The sequence below is a fragment of the Protobothrops mucrosquamatus genome, unplaced genomic scaffold (assembly GCF_001527695.2).
Source record: "Protobothrops mucrosquamatus isolate PMUCROS unplaced genomic scaffold, P.Mucros_1.0 scaffold_45, whole genome shotgun sequence".
In the NCBI taxonomy this organism is placed as follows: Eukaryota; Metazoa; Chordata; class Lepidosauria; order Squamata; family Viperidae; genus Protobothrops; species Protobothrops mucrosquamatus.
Window position 1 is genome coordinate 661,129 of NW_015386121.1, and position 20,456 is coordinate 681,584.

The 20,456-nt window shown below is 36.5% G+C and overlaps 1 protein-coding gene across 4 annotated transcripts in view; it reads left to right on the top strand.

Moving 5' to 3' along the window:
- Positions 1–5,403: 5,403 nt before the first annotated feature.
- Positions 5,404–20,456, top strand: part of KIF16B (kinesin family member 16B) — a 137,104-nt gene continuing 122,051 nt past the window's right edge. For all 4 annotated transcript variants that reach the window (XM_015811077.1, XM_015811085.1, XM_015811062.1 and 1 more), the window contains exons 1-10: positions 5,404–5,641; positions 12,973–13,042; positions 14,130–14,243; positions 15,084–15,200; positions 15,884–15,981; positions 16,645–16,754; positions 17,729–17,871; positions 19,343–19,511; positions 19,604–19,735; positions 20,224–20,399. In XM_015811077.1, the coding sequence (XP_015666563.1) occupies positions 5,595–5,641; positions 12,973–13,042; positions 14,130–14,243; positions 15,084–15,200; positions 15,884–15,981; positions 16,645–16,754; positions 17,729–17,871; positions 19,343–19,511; positions 19,604–19,735; positions 20,224–20,399 (1,176 nt within the window). In that variant the 5' untranslated portion in view covers positions 5,404–5,594. The remainder of the gene's footprint in view (positions 5,642–12,972; positions 13,043–14,129; positions 14,244–15,083; positions 15,201–15,883; positions 15,982–16,644; positions 16,755–17,728; positions 17,872–19,342; positions 19,512–19,603; positions 19,736–20,223; positions 20,400–20,456) is intronic.

Sequence of the window (20,456 nt, forward strand, 5' to 3'; positions counted from 1 at the left end):
CAATGGCCAAGATAAATATGGGTATATCATCTCAACAGGGCCATAGACTCTGTTCACATATTGCGCTAAACCATAATGTTGTTTCTTCTTTTTCTTCTTTCATAGAGTGTTGAGTGAGTGCAATATAGAGATGTTATCTAAATTATTTAAGCACCAGTTCTGACAATACGTTACACAGGATGGGATAATATTTGGTATGCAATTTTTGTTGGTCTTTATAAAAGCCTCCCTTTTGGAAAAAGCAGCTTAGCTTCCCCCACTGGGACTTATAACCAGCAAGGGCAAATGCCATACGGTTCATGTTAAAACAAGTGCAATTCTGAACTATTAAAATGGACGGCAAGTAAGTTAGCATAGAAGAAACCAGAAGTCTCCCTTTCCCAAATTTCTAGAAATGAAAATCAAAGGGGAAAAGCAAGTTTCTATTTAGCCTTGATTTCTATTTTGGCTTAGATGAGAATTTAACATAAGGAAGAAATTTCAGCCTGAGATCTGCTGTCCACTAATCCAGGACCATCCAAGCCAGAGGAAGACTAACTTGTAAGACCAGGCAAACCCTCCTTGGTCCAACACTAGGTATATGTACAAAATGTGCAAAATTGCATAATAGCCCTTTAAGACACAGACAGATAACATGTGTCAGAATTCTTCTACATGTTACACAGCTCTTTTCAAGTTCTACTCAACTTCTTCCATAGTGGTATGTCTATGGAAGATGAACTTTGGTGGTAGAGACTACTCTGGGAATATCATGGATGGTCAAGAAAGAAAAGATCATCAGACAAATAAACCAAGCATTGTCACTGAAAGCACAAATGATTGATTTAAATTACCATATTTTGAACAGATTATGCAAAAAAAAAAAAGGCAACTCCCTCGAGAAGTCCATAATGCTGGGAAGGAAAAGAGAAAGGATAACCAGCAGCAAGATGGATGGATTCCATCATAGCTATGATGGATGAATCACTGGAAGCTGTGAGGGATTGGGTTGAGGATATGTCATCCAGGTGAGGGTTTACCCATGTGGCTGCCAAAGTATTGACTCGATAGCACAGAATCAATCAACCAATAATTAATCTCACAAAAGGATGATCTTCTGTCACCTCTATTATGTATCTAATATACAAGTTATTGCCTCGTTAGGGCCTTAGGAGACCTTTAGGCAGCTATAGTAAAACCAGACCTTTCGGTATCTCTACTCCTTCAATTCGGTTATTATTTGAATTTCTTTTGTGATTCTCTTCTCCTTTTTCATCATTTCCTGTCTATCTACTGGTAGTCCTCACCTAACTACCCTAATTGGGATCGGCAAATCCATGGCTAAGCGAAGTATGGTCATTAAGTGAAATATCACATGACTGCAGAGACTTAGAACGGTAGTTCTGGCAGTCCTGGTTACAGACATTAAACAAATCAGCTGGGATCATTGTGAGAAATCACATGACTGCGATTTCTATGTCTTGTTGGCAACCCCATTGACTGTGTTTGTTGGAAGCTGGCTGCAAGGGTTGCAATCATGTGATTGCAATATGCTGTGGTAAATGTGTGACAGATGCCAAGCATATGAATTGCAATGGCATTACTGTGAGAACACTGCAATGGTCATACATGCGAGGACTATCGCTTTTTCAATACTGTTGTTGCTTTGAACAGCTGCTAAATAAATATTTACTAAGTGAAGACTACCTGTATTGAGCAATGTATTTTTCTACTTCTTTTCTCTTTCCTTGACAGAACACATATAACACCCTCCTGTTACATGATTGTGTTGTCTGGACCACCCAGAGCTGGAGATATTCCATCTTTAACCATGGTTGGGGTAGTGGTTCCCTCTTCAAGTTTGATACACAACCTGGGGGTCTTTCTGGATTTGCAGCTCTTCCTTGAGGAGGTATCAGCTTTGCCTATGAAGAACTTTGCACAACTCCATCTGGTGTGCCTGTTGCACCCAGAAGAGGGTCTTTCATCCTGTCACTCACGCCCTAATCACTTCATGGCTTGACTATTGCAATGCTCTCTACATGAGGCTATCTTGAAGACCATTCAGAACTGAATCAAAATGCAGTAGTGTGAGCAGTTACGTGCATCCTTCAGTAAACCCATATAAGACCTCTGCTTTGCAAGGTGCAATGGTTGCTGGTTTATTTCTGGGTGTGATTCAGAATATTATCTATAAAGCCCAATATGGTTAGGGCTGGTTACTTCAGGGATTGCTTGAGCTTTGTAACCCGTGCCTGGCCAATTCAATCATGCAAGCTTGGCACATTCTATGTTCCTTCATTCAATACCATCTTTCAGAGCTCTGAAAGCATCTACCCTCTAGAATAAGGTTCCCTCTGAGATCTGGATGGCCTCATTCTATTATTTAGAAGCCCATGAAGACCTAGCTCATCATCCAGGCCTTTGGCGAGGGAGAGTTAAGACCCCTTACTTCGTTACTCTTGCCCTCTTTTATTTTTTAGGTTTTATTGATGTTATAGATGTTATGTTATAGTTTGATTGCTATGAGGCATCCAGAATTGCTGAGAGTTGTACATCATACAAGTTTAATGAATTATTATTAATTTTTCTCTAGGGTATTGTCTGAGAAAAAGACACCAGAGCTTCTTACCCTTATCTCTTATCTAAAAGCATTGAAGGAGGAGAGTGGGGGGTAAAGTAAAGTAAAGAATGTCTGTTAGTACATTTCTAGATCAAATGTTCCAATGGAACGTTATGAGAACGTTTAATATGAGAATGGAACTCACACGGACTTAACAACCTGCATAAACTTGCTGTTTTAATGCACCTAGTTCTTTGTATCAATGGGCTTTACTTTATTTGAATTTATTGGCTGCCCAACTCCAGTGGACTCTGGAGGCGTACAAAAGCAGAGAAAACATAAAAACAGCTAAAACACTAAATCACATAGACAGCCAGATTAAAATAATCTAATGGTCAGCAAATCAACAAAACCAAACCGAGTCCAGTGAACAAAAGCCAGGTTTTCAAGACTTTCCAGAGCCTCAGGAGAGAGGGCACAGTATTTATTTTGGGGGGATGCTGTTCCTGAGAGTGAAGGGGGTGGGCTATGACAATGAAGGCGTTTCCTAGGTCCCACAAGAAGGCAGTGTTTTATAGAGGCAACCTGGAGTGCACCTACTCTACTGGAATGTGCTGAGTGGTCAAAAAGTATTGGAGAGAAGCAGTGTCTCAGATAACTAGGCCCTCTGATATCTAGGCTTTATAGGTAATAACCTGCATCTTGAATTGCACTCAACAGCCAGTGCAGCTTGTGTAGCAATGGTGATATGTGGGCCCAGGGAGAGGTGTCCTTTACTGTTTTCGTTGCTGCATTGTGAACCAGGTATAATTTTGGATGGTTCAAGGGCAACTCTATGTAGAACATATTGCAATAATCCAATTGCGAGATGACCAGGGGCCTCAATCTCTTTCTCTCTCTCTTCCTATACTTGTCTGGAGATATTGCTTTCCAGCCTCATCTATCTAGTTCCTGCCAGTTTGTGACTTTTTGATTGTTTCTAATACCCATTTTCTGTTGAGGAGCTACACCTTTTAAAAACTTACAGTGCATCCTTCCTATTTTAATTTACACTATAAGACATAATTCCAACCAGTATTTCCTCCATGCTGATCTAGGAGCATGATAAACTATCTTATTATCATATTTCTTTGCAATAGATGAAAGTATGTAAACATCATTTATCATCATTTTACATCATAGATGATTAAATAAAAGGACCTTGCCTTCTGGCATGGAATTATTTACACTGAGCCTGAATCTTTTCTTTTGAGGCAAGGAATAATTTGAAAGAAACTAATGATGTAGTAGGCAACTACCTTTTTAATCACTCACAAGGAAGCATGCAGAGTCTGAATCCAAAGCAGGAAATGCTGGGTGGAGAATTCTGGGAGTTGAAGTTCAAACATTTTAAAGTTTAAAGCTGAGGTTGAAAAACTGATATAAAGTGAGATATAAAAACTTCTGCTTCCTTCTTAATATTCCCATCACCCCAGGAGGGGGAAATGTTCAGTACAGCACAACTGGGAAATTTGGGATTGTGGAATAGAGGAAGTGAACATTTACATACACAATAGGCTTCCCAATTAAAATAACTTGGCTCCATAGAACTAATAAATTCAGGATTAAAATTAGCTGCACTGGTGGAAAAATAGGAGTACTGTATTACTTGCATGATGAAAATTGCACTGTTTTTTATAGGCCATAATAGGTCATCTTCCTAATAAGAGCTTACTTAGCTTATCAGCTTTGTGCATCTAGTACTTGGTAGATTAACTCTTATAATAATATGCATGGAACTGTCATATTTTGGAACTAAAACACAGAACACTATAATTTGCTTGGCATAGCATTATGGAATATATGCAAATTTAACTATGCAGCCATTTGGTTCAATAAAATGCTCCCAGTGGGTTTATTACGCTTCAACTCTTGAGTTCTTCGACAAGCCAGTACAATACTTCACCACCCATATTAGGTATCCAGATTCTCTTGTTTAAATCTCGATTGTCACATTCTTATATCATTATCAATGCACATGGTGCTTTCCCGGGTTTAAAAACATAAATATTCTTATTCTGCACACACTTTACACATTTCTAAACCCACTCCATTTAATTCATTGGAACCTCCGAGTTATTACGTACAGTAGATCGGGTGGTGCTTTAAAAAGAGGCTGACTTCCACCTGCGTTTTTTTTCTCTTTACAACAGAAGTTTCAACAATTATATTACTTTGGGGATGATTTTGGTGGTGTTTTACGAATGGTATGCAGAGCCAGGGTTACAAAGATCGTGTCGTTTGCTGGTCGATCATGCACAAACACAAGGTCCCAGAAAGAACTGGAAAAGATCCTGGAGACCAGTGTATAAATTAGGCAGCACCAGATAAGTGGATCGGTGACTTTGCACGTTATAAGGCGGTTTTTGAGAGAATAGTGCAGTTCAGCCGCAACAGCATCTTTTCCTTCTCAGCCCGACTGAATCTCCGATCGGAACAGCGCTTTCTGCCCCTCTCCGCCGATATCATGTATGATGTAGCCGGCTTGCTTGAGAGGAAGTGGGAATAGTGGTTTTTACACGCGCTCTCGCTGAGTTTCTCCGCTCACCTCTTCCTCGAAAGGACAAGTGTGGTAAAAAGCCATTTTATTTGCAGGGTAAACCCCTGAATGGATAAAATCGAGTGTGTATGTGGTGGTGGTGGAATCAGCCTTCATCAGAATCAGCTTAGAGGGGAAAGTTCCATTTGGGCGAAGGAGCGGACGATCAGTTTGTTCGCTGTTTGTCCCTCGGCGGGATCCTTACGCCAGCCCTGCGCGGGGAAGTCGGCTGCGGAGGGGAGTCGCCGCGTCAGCAGCGCCGCTCCTGGCGCCAGGAGGGCAGTCCCGGTTCCGCTCCCAATCCCAGGGCGTCGAGTGGGAAGCGGAGGTGGTCAGAGTTGGAGGCCTCTCTCCCCGGTCCTCGCAGGGATGTGACCCCTTGAGCCCCCGGGGAAGTGCCCGTCTCTGGGGAAAGTGGGTCCTCATCGGGGAGCAGGCGAGGGGGGTTGCCCGCTCGCGAACGGGATATGCGCCATGGCCTCGGTGAAGGTGGCTGTCAGAGTCAGGCCCATAAACCGCAGGTGAGAGAGCGAGCGAGCCCCTTCTCTCCTCCTCCCCCAGGCTCCACGGTAGGAGGGTCTTGTGGGTGGCTCTGGTCTTTCCGGCCTGGCAGGGACAGAGCAACCCCCGAGGGCGATACTGTACGCAACCCTGTGCTGGATTGCCTGCTTCACTTGCCTGCTGTAAACTGGCGTGTTGCCAGCGTGACGCTGGAGAGCTAAATAAATAAAGGCCTGCCGATGAGCAGGTGGAAAGGACATTCGTGTTCTACTTGTAACGTTTAATGGGGGTTTGGTTTGGTTTCTTGGTCCTTTTTGGTAAAGCTATCATTTGCTATCATTCGCCCCCTCTCCTTTCTACACAATTAAATAGTAAAGGCACAAGAAAGTTAGCTTTTCAAAAAGTCGGATTTACATAGAGACGGATGGGTGGGCAGGACTTCAAAGCATACGTTGTATAAGACCCAGGCATATTTCTGTCTATTAAAATATTTCCTGTTCAGAATATAATTGCGGTTTCTTAAAAATGTATATAAGGACAACTTCAGGAAAGTGAGCCGCTTGTAAGATTCCACCAAACGTGTAATTGTGATATTTGTTTAGCTTGCATTTTCCCATAACCGAAAACCAGTAAACAATTGATTGCTTCTTGTTGGCTGCCTCTCTAACTCATTGAAATTTGATAACAGATTATGTGGAGAACCATCTGCGACCAATAACAACAATTATCAGTGTATTCCAGAATAAATCGTATAGGTAGTCATAGCAGATCTGTTTTGATTGCACTTTCCCCCCCAAAGTTTACAATAGTTCTTGTCTTTTGAGATTTTCCTGTAATGAATAGAAATTCAAGCAATCAAATGGGAACAGTGAGGGGGGAAAAGTTACATGCCTTCTTGGTTTTGTTTTAGACAATTGGGATTATGATAACTGAGATTTCCTTATCCTTTTTTATGTTGTGATTTATTCAGTAAATGAAGATTAAGCGAACCATGCTTATGTGTATATATGCAACAGCAGTATCTGATTTATTGAGGCTTTCAAATTCATCTTACTGTTTCAGCAAAGAATACCCCAAATGAGTAAATATAAGATATTAATGAACTATTGATGACATTTTATGTCATACAAAAAACTAAGGACAACTGGCTAATTAGGAACAATCAAATTGTGAAATGATTGGTTTTAAAATTATCAGATTTAGATGTTTAGATGCTTCCATTAAAGTAACCCTTAAATAATTATCACTTGCTTCTAAATAAATTTATTAAACTCATCATTATTTTATGTACTTGGTTTATTCCTTGCATTTTTATATTTGCAATCCCTAGCTTTAATATACTAAGGGGCTGGTAATCTTTTTTGTTGATCTTATATAGAATATGTCCAGTGAGAGAGCAACCCATACTCAACCTAGATTTACAGTACTATGAAAAGCTAAGAAGGATCCCCCATGTTAGTATTTGAATTGGAGACACAAAGAAAAAATTAAGGTTAAACTGCAATTAGATACTTAAGAAAAATCTCAGAGAATTATAGTGGGAGGTTAATTCTACACTAGTGCCAAGAAAATGTATTCATAAAGTCAAAAGGATCAAATCAAAGGAAATTATTATGGAATATTGCAGTATTGTATAACAATTTTTTCCTGAGTTTCTTAGTTTTTTTGTATCACCAACATATTTTATGCATCAGCCTTACAGATTAGTAGTTGCAAATACTCCTATAGCTTTTTCTTTCTACAAAAAGTCTACTTTGTATATATGCATTTTAATGCATTTATCTTCTGGTATATCTTGTATTAATTTACTTTTTTTCTTTCCCAGTATAAATTTGATATATGGGGGTGGGTGTTGCATTGTTGGTTTTTAGTCAGTTGGTTTTCCACCCATTTAATTTTTCAATTTCAATCCAGTATCCTATTATCCGTTCCTAATCAATAGCAAAAGGTCAAGGCTAGTCTTTATGGCCTTGTTAGTAATGCATTGTCAGTAATGGAGGCAGAGGAAGTTATTTATCCATTATAAAGTTAACTGGAATTGTAATCCTGAAGCTTTGTTGCTTCTTGTAACTTTTTTTGAAATACTACTTTATTATAACGTGTCAAGCAGAAATATCCCTGAGGAATTTGCCTATTGATTATTAGTATTGATTATAAGCCAGGCAGTTGTATTCTGATGGTTACAGAATTCAGTGCAACAAATTATATTGTGGCAGAAAGACATTTATAACTCAGCTTGAGAGTCAACTATGTTATTATAATGAAGTACTGTAAACTGTTTTTCTGTTTTTCCTATTTTTTGAAGAATGAAAGCAAGGTTTCCAAGTAAGACTCAATAAAATACCTAGGAATACAGTATTATCTCAGAATTTCTGAATGATTATATAGGAGTATAAAGTAGGTAAATAGAAAATTAAATCCGTGACACATAAAACTTGGCTATAAAAGATTTTGTCCAAAAGAACTGTATGAAAAATGAAGAATGATTTGGTTCCTCAAATTTATAAACAGCCATTTTTTTTTTTAAAAAAAAAATCAGTTCTGCCATATTGTATAGCTCAGTGGTGGCGAACCTACAGCACGGGTGCCAGAGGCGGCACTCAGAGCCCTCTCTGTGGGCACGTGCACCGTCGCCCCACTCCTAGGCCTTCAGCTGGGTTTTATAAAACCTTTTCGCTTTAGGCCTGTGCAAAAAAAAAAAAAAAGGTTCAATCAATCAATTTCAACTTCTCGCAGAAAAAAAAAAGATCTTGCAGTGTTGGAATTGATTGATTGAACTTTTTAGTCCCACCCAGTCTGCCGTTACCACCGCTGCCACGCCCACTCAATGGGCCACGCCCACTCAATGGGCCACGCCCACCCAATTGACCATACCCACCCGGCACTCGACGATGCATAAGTGGGTTTTGGGTTGCAGTTTGGGCACTCAGTCTCTAAAAGGTTCACCATCACTGGTATAGCTACTTGCAAGCCATCCAAACCACTCTGAAAAATCATGTCCCTCTTAAATATGTGAGGTAGAATGTTGCAAGAGGTTAGAAACACTTCAGATTGCCCAAACCCAATTCTCTGAATGTTGCTTCTCTTCCAGTTTTTATCCTATCTTGAACATTTTTCTAAAAAGATTAATGTGAACATAAGGACCTAAAGTCTTTCAAAAGAGATGAAGGTAGAAATTTTTGTGGGAGGAATGAAATTAAGATTGAAGTCCATAATTGTTTTTGCATTTCCCTTACTATTTATCTGCCTTCATTATTATAGAAATAATTTATGTAGCAACAAGTGAAAGTTCAGTCTCTTCAAGCAAATTCTATGTAACAATGTCACATGTAAACTCCTTTAGATAAAATTATGTTAAGGATTTTCAGATAAAATTGACAGGCATTATAAGATGGTTCCTTAGCCAAGACTAAACATAGGCCCTCCTTAATATTGAGGCCAACTGTGCCTTTAGTAGCAAAGAATTGGGTGATATTTAAGATATGCAATTGTTCTCTTGGAAGGAAAGTGCTCTCATCTATAAGATGAAGCTTTCCTAATGTTTAGACCTGAAAACAAAAGTACTCAATTATTCCATCTAATATTCAGCTTACGTTTTTTGAACCTCATCCATTCCATTAATGTTTCCACGCAACTTTTAAGCACATGCATAGTTTTCCCTTATTCAAGTAGAAAGGGGTTGAGTGTCACTAGCACATTGATGATACCATACTCCAAACATCTGGATAAACACCTCCAGCAGGTTGAACATCAGGTCACATTAAAAAAAAAATCTAGTGAGTCCCCTAATTTAAATACAAAGTGTCCAAATAGAAGTTTTTCACTACACCTTTTTGGTGCCAGTCCTGCAGGTAGAACAAAACCAAAGCCAGGACAGAACCAATAATCTTTCCAATTCCATACCACTGACTTGCTCCAGTCATATGCCACAATCTGTCATGTTAAAGAGGCTCAGAGAGTCAATGCTGTAGCATATTCCATGTCTTTCTCTTTGTATGGTGATTGATGTGGGCAACTAAGCAGTTTCTGGGCTCTATCCAGGCCTAAAGCCAGAGTGAAATGGATATAAATGATTGGTTTCTTCCACTTAACGTTTGTATCTGGATGACCAGCACTTTAAAAAAAAATTGTTAGTGTTTATATGCCACTCCAACCCAAAGGGACTCTGAACAGTTTATATACCTCACTTACACAAATGAAGTTAAAATTCAAAATAAACAAGATGGCAAATTATAATTACAAAACTTTGGTATCCTAAGTGTCAACCGTGAAACTATGACAGGAACACACTACTTACTATCACTGTTCCTATATTTTGAAAAGTTTGATTATAACAGATTTCATAAAATCTGTTACAACAGGGTGAGAGCTACTCTGATCTCAGGAAATACGCTGTTCCAAAGAACGAGGGCTGTAACCCAGAAAACACTACTTCTCTTGACTAACACTAATTGGATACTTCCCCACAGGGAAGAGTAGAATCATGTAAAAGAGTGTCTTCTGTTCCCAACCCTTGGAGATATTCCAGGGAATAACAGATGAACGGTATCAAAAGCTGCTGAGTGGTGAGCTCAGTATATAGATAACCTTACAAAATGTTGACTGAATCATCTCCATAGGACTTTTCCAGTTGGATTTGAGGTCCAAATATATTTGAGCAGTTTTATTCTTCCAGTTTCTGAAAAAACTCATTGCAGCCCATCACGTGTTTTTCTATCCCATCTTCTAGCCTGTAACTTAGTATTTTATTACTCTAATCACTTTTGCTTCATTTCCTGGTACTATCTGTACCTACCCTAGTAGACCCTACTTGTTATATCTTACCAGCCACCAAAAACAAATGCCTGGAGGACAGGTTCTTGTCCTAAACCACAGTTAGGACTGGAATTTCAGTTGCTAAGCGATGCAATGACTGGATCCAGTTTTACAACCATTCTTATTGTCATTGAGCAAAGCACTGCAGTCATTAAGGGACTCTAGCTTCCCCAACTGACCTTATTTGTCCGAAGCCAGCCACAAGTTACATATTGTGATCATGTGACCACAAGACACTACAACCATCGTAAATGTAAAGTGCTTTCCAGGCATCTGAATTGCAGTCACATCACTGGGAGTTGGGTGCAATGATCATAACTTCAAGGATGGAGCATCAGTTACTTCTTCCGAGGCCATTGTAACTTCTAGCCATAATTAAACAGTTATAAGTTGAGGACTACCTGTAAATTCTTCCCATTCCTCATTCTTATGGTTTATACCGATGCTATAATTGCCCAAGCATAATCTTCTATATAAATAAAAATGTAAATGTTCGTTTGTTCATAATCTTAAATCTCCAAAAGTTCTTCACCGATTGCTTTGAAATGTTGACACAATGTTGCATTCGAATACGCACGTGTTTTTATATACCTATATTATATAGATGTCACACCTGTGACAGGTAAAACATGCTTTTTTTGAAAAACAGCGCCATCTGTTGGACGTAAAAGCAACACACGCTTTTACCAGACTGAGCCACAGCAACGCGTGGCCGGGTACAGCTAGTTGCTAATAAGAAAACAAGGCAGAGCAAGGAACATCCAGCAACTACTCCATATTTTTGTGCATCTGATGGTCTATGTCAGAGGGTAGGAAGAACATAGGAATTAATGCAGATGTCAAAGTGATTTTTATTGTTACAGGGCAAATAAAGTAAATTGTGTGCATATTTCATAAGTGATCTTAGCAAAGTAATATACTTAGAAATTCCTTTTTCATACAGCTGCTAAATTTAATCATGGTGTTGTTAACTCTTGTTAGCTTAGTAGTGCTTTCCCTTTCCACTCTTGGCTGGAGAAGAGAGGGAAAGAGGGAAAAAGAGCTTTTCCTGAGCCTCTTGAAAAGCCAGCATCTTGGCCACACTTCAAGCCCTTTCCAGTGCTGCTCTATTCTTTCCTGCAGCCAATCTGCTCTGCAAATCTCACTTTCTAACACTGCTTTCTCCTGCTGGGTCTTCAGATGCACATTCCTCCTTCCTTCAGGGATCCTCCCTCCAGCCACATTGCCTGCTCTCCACCACAGCTTTGATCCTGGCTCCTTGAACATCATATAGCTCTTTCAACCCACACCAAAACACATGGACCAACAGACAAGAACTCTTCTCTCTAACGATCCTGCTCCTCCTAGATCTTGAACTAGAAGACAGATGAGCTTGCTCACAGGTCTTTTAATTAATCTAAGAACCTTCCAGCTATTTGTGTGACATCTGGCAAACAGACAAAACTCTTAACCTCGAAGCAAATTGCAACTCTGTCTCAGTGATGACAGTGTCCTTCCACAGCCCGATCTCTATCTTTTGTTCTTCCTAGCTGTCTCATAGCGTTGCTAATGACATTATTTCTGGACAATCCCATTTGTCCACTTTCAAGACGTGGCATATTTTTACCAATATCGGGTAATTTGTATAAATGAAGAGCACAGTTAATCTAATCTAAATAATTTACACAGAATGTCCTCACTAAAATTAATATAATCAGGATACTGACAATAATTCACCCTTCCAACTCTTGTACTTTCACATTTCTCCTCCCTGTATTTCCTCTGGTTCTCCACGCGTATTTAATAATATCTTGGTGTGTTACATTCAATGTTTTGATGTATAAGCAGAGGTTCTAAATAACCAAATTCCATTCTTTGGTCCTCTGTTTTTGATTTTCTGAGACCATGTGCCTAATCCTTTAGGGAAGTTGAGTGGAAACAGTAAGGCAGGTGGAATTGTATTTTGGGACTATGAGAAGAAAAGATTGGCTGGAGAAAACTATTGATCTGTATGATTCAATTTAAACAGTGACCTCATTGTAGTGCATATCAAAGCAAGTGAAAGACTTCTCAAGAGATGCTAAGGAACATCATAGAGACCACACAGTGAAAAAATGTACAATAAATGGACACGGAAGAATAGATTTGCTTCGTACAATTTATGTTATGATTTATGTAATGGTCTCCCTTCAGCAGTCTTGGAGAGCAGATTCAGCAAGATTCTACTAAATGTTATGCCCATGTGATTCAGGTGAAATTAAATCTATGGAACATGTCTTTCTATGCTACTTCAGCTGCTTTTTAAGAAATTGCCTGGACGATCTGAGAGTTTTTATGAATTTATGTAAGTAACAGAGTTACTTTCTAGTTGTCAATTTTTGCTTCTTAGCAACAAGCGTGTGCTGTCTAGAAGATCAACACCGTTGTATCAGATAACTATCTCAATATATTTGGGTGAACTTGAAGATGATAAAATGTTTATAAATTTATTAAGTTTGGTCTCTGGTCATAATAAAGTTTTCATGATGTTAATTTACTGTAGTATTTTGCTCTGCAGGGAACAGGAGCTGGATGCTAAGTTTATTATTTCAATGGAGAAAAATCAGACAAAAATCACTAACTTAAAGGTGAGTATATTCAGCCACTTTGGAAACATTTTTATTTTAGTGTATCCTTCTGATTCCTCTGTTAACAAAATGTAGCAGACAAATCATCAGAATTTAAAATCAGAGGACCAGGATGAGTATCATAAAAGAAGAAGAAAAGATTTGAAGAATTTAGCAGTACCCGATATAGGGAAGTGGTATTTTTTTTTTACACTAATAGTTTATTTATTTATTTAAAACACTTATACTGCTGCACATTTTATACCAAACTCTGGAGGGCTCCTGAACACTTTCTTTCTTGTCTTTGATATTTGGAAGGTATAAAGGCTAGTATTATGATAACCAGGATATCAAACAAATAAGTAGGCTTGAGTCTTTTCATTTGGGGGAAGGTTCTTTGTTATAGCTGTGGTTAGTTTATCCAGAGATGTTAGCATATTCTATGTTTTGTTTCATATCAATAACTCATGAGAAACTGGGTAATGTGTGTCAGTGGCCACAAAATAGTTGCCCACCTTCCTCAGTTCAAGTAGAAATTGATACAATATATTTAACCTGCATTTAGTAAGTAACTAAAATATATGGCATTTTAATTTTATATGCATTTTAAAATTAACTTTTCCCATTAATCAAAGGGTATTCTAATTGCAATAATAAGGAATTTAATTCTCTTTTTTGTTTTCCTTTCTATTTTACTCCTGTTAATTCTGTAACCTTAATGTAAATGATAAAAGGCTAGAATATCTATTGAATCAGTCCATTAATTTTGAAAGAAATGTAACTTGATCATCTCATTTTCTTCCTCTGAATTTGGCTACCGGTATGTTCTTGGAAATGGTAGAAGTGGTTTGCCAATACTCATGGATAAATAAGTGCAGATGGGGACTCTCTATGGAATAAAATTAATGGATATATTAATAATATAGGACGTGAGTAGTGGAGGATAAATTTTTGAAATTGCTTTTCTTGAAGTATTTTTAAATATTTAGGAAACAGATAGGCACTAGCATATTCACCTCACTACATATTCACGTTTTAAAAAGAAATGTACAGTTATTATCTTAGTATAGAATGCAGTGGTAATTTGTTTGTTCATCCACTTATTTAGATCCCAGAGGGAGGAACTGGGGACTTGGGAAGAGAACGAACAAAAATATTTACATATGACTTCTCCTACTTCTCAGTTGATCCTGAAAGGCCAAATTATGCATCTCAGGAAATGGTAGGCCGATGACATTAATAACACTCAGAGTGAAAACATAATGCCAACGTTTACTGTTTGAATGTTTGAGAGATGATTTTAAAACTGCTTATTTCAACTGTTTATTATGTATGAAATTACCTACACATCCACATTCTTTTCCATTGTGATCTTCTGTTCTCTTTGGCCAGCAATATGAAATCATGTAAACCTGCAATTCTGTCACAAAATGTCTATTAACTACTTTGCAACTTTGCTTAGAAACTATTGTGGGTTTTTTAAAAAAAATTCTGATGTGTTGCATTGGATTTTTCTTTCCCTTGTGTATGTAAAAGAATATAAATCATGCTTATGGTTTTTGAACAGATGTTTCAGTTTTATCAATAATTAACCTGGGAATGAGTCCAAAAGGATAAATTGTTACTTCCACATTAATGATCTTAAGTTTAACCTGTATAATATTCACATAGCCTTCTTGGATAAAAAGTTGTGAATGTTAAGACATTCAATATTTTCATGTCCTTATTATGATTCAAAAAATAAATATTTTTAAAGAGAGCTGTAAATCTAACAGTAAAAAGAAAGAAAAAGAAATAAGGAACCTGACCTGACTCTTAAGAAGACCATCCAAGATTATATTGTAAAATATTGTATGTTGCTTAGTGTGCAATTGGTGAAATATATGAATTATGTTTCTAAATAAATATTTGAATTGACCATCTCTAATAAATGCTTGCTAAGTTAGTGTTCTTGCAGTATATTGTACTAAAGTGATTGTAATAGTTTACAGAAATGAATTAAAAATATTTTAAATTATGTTTTGAAATTTTATTTTACTTTCTGTCATTCTTGGATCCCCAGGTATTTAACAACCTTGGAATTGATGTCCTCCAATCTGCCTTTGAAGGTTATAATGCTTGTATTTTTGCCTATGGACAGACTGGATCTGGGAAGTCTTATACAATGATGGGAAATGCTGTAAGTTACTCATTTCAGAATATACTTCTTATAAGTTGATGCCTTTTNTATATAAAAAAAATATATATATATATATATATATATATATATATATATATATATATATATATATATATATATATATATATATATATATATATATATATATATATTATGTCTTTGATAATTTTGAATATTGGAATCCCAGGTATGGACATTTAAAGTCAATCAGATAAAAATAAAGCACTCTGGGATGTAAGGTAAAAGGCTTTTTTTTTATTAATTGCTGAGCTTTCGTTAACAACCTGTTAACATCATCAGAGCAAAGGGCTAAATGAGAAGGGGGGGGGAGTAAGCGCATAAATTTACATAACAGTTCCATAACGGTTTTAGTGAGGCATGTGCACATAGCATGCTTAAGAAGCTCTTAAAGGGATAAATAAATATAAATATAAATCTCCCCACTACCCAAAATACAATTTGGAGAGATAGAAATGATTGTAAATTGAAAGGACTTATTGAAACCTAAGAGTTCCCCGTTTTTGAATGGAATATTTTCTGTATCAGTGACTTTTTGTCTTGCAGTATATCAGGGGTCTTCAAACTTGGCCCTTTTATGACTTGTGGACTTCAACTCCCAGAATTCCTCAGCCAGCCAGGTTTGAAGACCCCTGCAGTATATATCAATGTATTATTTTTGGTAGGGAGATACTGGATTAATACCTCGGATCTGTGAAGGATTATTCAACCGAGTAAATGAGAAAACAAGATGGAATGAAGCCTCCTTTCGAACAGAGGTCAGGTATGTTTGCGTAGTGACAACATGGCTATATCATCCACATCCTCATCTCTTTCTCCTTTTTTGCTGCATTTTTCCTTCTTCATTAGAAGAGTAGTTCAAGGCAGCATGTTTATTCAGGGGGAGGAAAGAATTTTCAAGAGTCAGGATGCAGTGCAAAAATGAATGAAACAAAGGTTCCTGAATTGATTTGTCTTTTTTAACTGAGTTACTGTTCTATACCCTTATTTAACAATGAAACAAGCACCCTCTCCACAGTTTCTGTTCTGTTTAGAGTCCCTAAAAGGTCTGATTGTTTTGCTTCATTTACAGCAGTCCTATTTACCTTTCTTAAATACTACACATTCTTTGTTATTTTCCCTAAGGTATAAAATGCTAACTACTTAGAAGGCCTGCTCTTTATTTCTGACCTCTTTGAAACTGTTGGAAACATAACCGAGTCTCTTCTGATGACTGGGCATTTTGAAAAATCTGCTCTAGAGGGTTGATGGTTTATCTGGAATAGTATGACAGATGACATATAGGCTACCTAGGGAAGAGCAAAATCAGTCTAGCCTTTTTCCTTGGAGAGCTGCAACTAAACTATTAATCTTGATTCAGTGGAATAGATGAAATTTTAAACTTGAATAATGTTTTGATATATAGTACATTTATTTCATATTTCAGTTACCTGGAAATTTACAATGAGCGTGTCAGGGATTTATTGAGGCGCAAGTCTTCAGAAACAAATAATTTAAGAATTCGTGAACATCCAAAGGAGGGACCTTATGTTGAAGGTGGGTTTTAAACAATTTAATACACTTCCATTGATTGGATACCTGCCTGTATGTATGAATGCAGAAATTTGTCTTGGTTATAAACCTCTATGATCCATATTTGATTTACTAAATGTATGTAGCTGCACCCTAATCACTTGGTGAATTTCAATGTTTTTTTTTTATTTCTGGAGTTGATGTTCTGCTAAGTGATTGGAAACTACTGATGAGTCTGCCATATAAATTAGGCGGTTGTGATAGAAGAATACTTATTAGATTATAATTGGCATAATATATTCTTTTCCAATTTATGTCATGGTGCCTTAAGAATAAAAAGTGTTTAGAAAGACTGCAGATTTTTTTTCAGGTTAACAATCCCTATATTTCATATATATATATATATATATATATATATATATATATATATATATACACACACACACACATATATACATATATATACATACATATACATATACATGCATGCATACATACATACATACATTCATACATACATTATATATATATATATATAGAGAGAGAGAGAGAGAGAGAGCAATATATGTTCATCCATGTAGTTGTTATATTGTTTTCTCTACTTCTGTGCAGTAGTACTGAATTAGAAGTACTAATAAAAAGAGAATACCGAACTTAAGATGACCCACACAAAGGAATTGGCTTTCTTCAAGTTAAAAAAAAAGAAAAGGAAGATGAAGCAAGAGGGGAAAGAGCTACACTGGGGGGAAAAGCAATAGGGTACCAGAGAAATAGAAAATCTAACTTTTTGCCAACATTTAATAGTCACAAAGAAGCTTGGAACCCACTTCTGGTAACTGTAGGAAAGAAAAAAGAGGACACTTTATATTTATCTGTAATATTTATAAAAATATTAACAGCTTTTAAAATGTTGTGTTATTAATTTGAGATCTGTTTGTGTCTTATGTTTAATTGATTAATACCACAAAAGTCTTACTTACATTTGGGATTTCTTTCAGATCTGTCAAAACACTTAGTACAAAATTATAGTGATGTAGAGGAACTTATGGAAGGAGGGAATATAAATCGAACCACTGCTGCAACTGGAATGAATGATGTTAGCAGCAGATCACATGCAATTTTCACAATCAATTTCACTCAGGTAAGAAAAAAAATATTGGTGAAATTTCTTACATTGAGTTGCAACTCAACTTCTGTTGTCATTTAATTTGAAAAAAAAAAGCCTTTCTAATAAATTAAATGGCAGTCATCCTTCCCTGATATGTGTAAACTGTGTATGTATGTAGTATGTATACTGGATATGAGAATTTCTTTTAGTTTTACTTTTAACCCCACACTTGGTTGGAATGTGGAAGAATGATAGCATTTCTTTCATGGCTTTTCCCTAACTCTAAACATGCCTGCTTATCTGCTTAATCCTACTGTTAATTACACAGTTTTATTTTTAATTACTGGGCTAATATTTGAAATGGGGAATGAGAGCCAGTGTGATGCAGTGGGTTAAGAAGCCATATTAAGAGTAGGGAGATCCACGTTCTAGTCCTCCCATAAGCATGGAAGCTAGCTGGGTGACACAAGGCAGACTGCCCTTCTTAGCCCTAATGAGCATCAGCCTTTACAAGATAAAAATTAACATTCTCCATTGCATCTTGCATTGATATTTTCTTTGTAAGAACTAGGTGAGCTGAATGTAAAACAAGTGGGCCCTAGAGCCATGCAGGATAAATGCTAAGAAAGACAACACATGAGAAAGTATTCAGGGAATACTATGAACATTGTATTGATACCCCTCAGCCTGATTCTTTACTATAAAAATTGTTGGGATGTCTAATTAGAGTCTCAGTATCTATTCTGATTATATCAATAAGAGGAAATTGTATTTTTTCGAAAAGAAATAAATAATTTTTAGTAGACTGAATACATAGCATACCTCAATGTTTAGACTTGTTACCTCAGATAGATAAATACACAAATTGCATTCTAGAAATCTTTTAAGGAATTCCAGCGCATTCTATTTTTTGTTCAATTCCAGCTTTTCGAGATATGGTTCGGAAAAAGAAGTGATTAAGAATTTTCAAATAATTTAAGGGAAATGTGCATATACAAATCTTACAAGATTGCACTCATTTAAATATATATATGTAAAGCAGGTTTCATTGCATAACTACATAGCTTGGTCAGTGACAATCAATAGCTTCTTATAAGAGCAAATTCATTATTTAAAAACTGCTGTTTTAAAAATATAACTTGAAAACCGATTGGGCATCTTTGCAATACCAGAATCTTCCTTTATGAATGGGAATTCACTGTGGATTTAAGAGGTGCCAATGAATATTTGGATATGTTCAAAATGTTAATTCCCATGTATTTTACACATGCCTTTTATATTTTGGAAAAGATAAACAAAATATATTTGACCTCTTTTTATCTTAGTTATATGTTTTAAATTAAAGTAGAATTTAAAGGGATTAAGCTATTATTCAAAGGTGATGTCTCTAGTATGCTGACATATACATTAAATTTGAAACATATAAAACGTTTTGCTACCACCTCTGCAACTCTTGTTTTTAATACTCAGATTATTGTATTTTGTTCTTGTTATTTTTCCGTAGGCTAAGTTTGACACTGAAATGCCATGCGAGACTGTCAGCAAGATACATTTGGTAGACTTAGCTGGAAGTGAGAGAGCAGATGCCACCGGTGCCACAGGTGTCAGATTAAAAGAAGGAGGAAATATAAACAAATCCCTAGTTACTCTGGGAAATGTAATTTCTGCCTTAGGTATATCCCTTGCTTTATGTTTAATTCATTGCAAAACTGAATTAACTCATTATCTATCCTTCTATAAAAATGACTTGCTTCTTTTTTCATAGCTGATATATCTCAGGATGTCTCAAACCCTCCTCTAAAGAAAAAACAAGTATTTGTGCCTTACAGGGATTCTGTGTTGACATGGCTTTTGAAAGATAGCCTAGGAGGAAATTCTAAAACAATAATGATTGCAAGTAAGTGTGTTTTCATTTATGTGAATGTTCTATCTATTTTAGAAAAGCTCTCTGTAGCTTAAATTGACTACCACGACATACAGAATGATCATTAAACAGTTGTACCGAGAATACAATATTGTTATATTATTTTTTAATAATATAACCTTTATGTCTAAGCTTTAATATGGGCCTATGTAGAAGTGGAGAGAAAAATAATGAAGAGTCAGTTTATGTCATAATACTCTTCATAATAATCTTCAGGCTCCTGTAAAATTGTAAGGAAATCGTAGACATTTGAAATCATTCCCAAGCTAGTGAAATGTAATAAAATACTCATTAGAGCCATGTGTAGAAATGACAACTGCATTAATAATTTTTCATAAATGCCAATCTGGCTGTAGTTGCAAAAGAAACCATTTGCTTTTTCTCTACTCATAAGGAGCTTTTAAAACTTCTAAATGAAACTTGATATTGATATCACGTAATTTTGAAATCTTTTTTCTCAGCTATATCACCTGCTGATGTCAATTATGGAGAAACATTGAGCACCCTTCGCTATGCAAACCGAGCTAAAAACATAATCAACAAACCTACCATTAATGAAGATCCAAATGTTAAGCTAATTCGTGAACTTCGAGCTGAAATTGCCAGACTGAAAACTCTGCTTGCTCAGGGGAACCAGGTTAGGGACAGCAGTGATTTCAATCTCAAATAGTATCTTCTGTTTTAAATTATACTA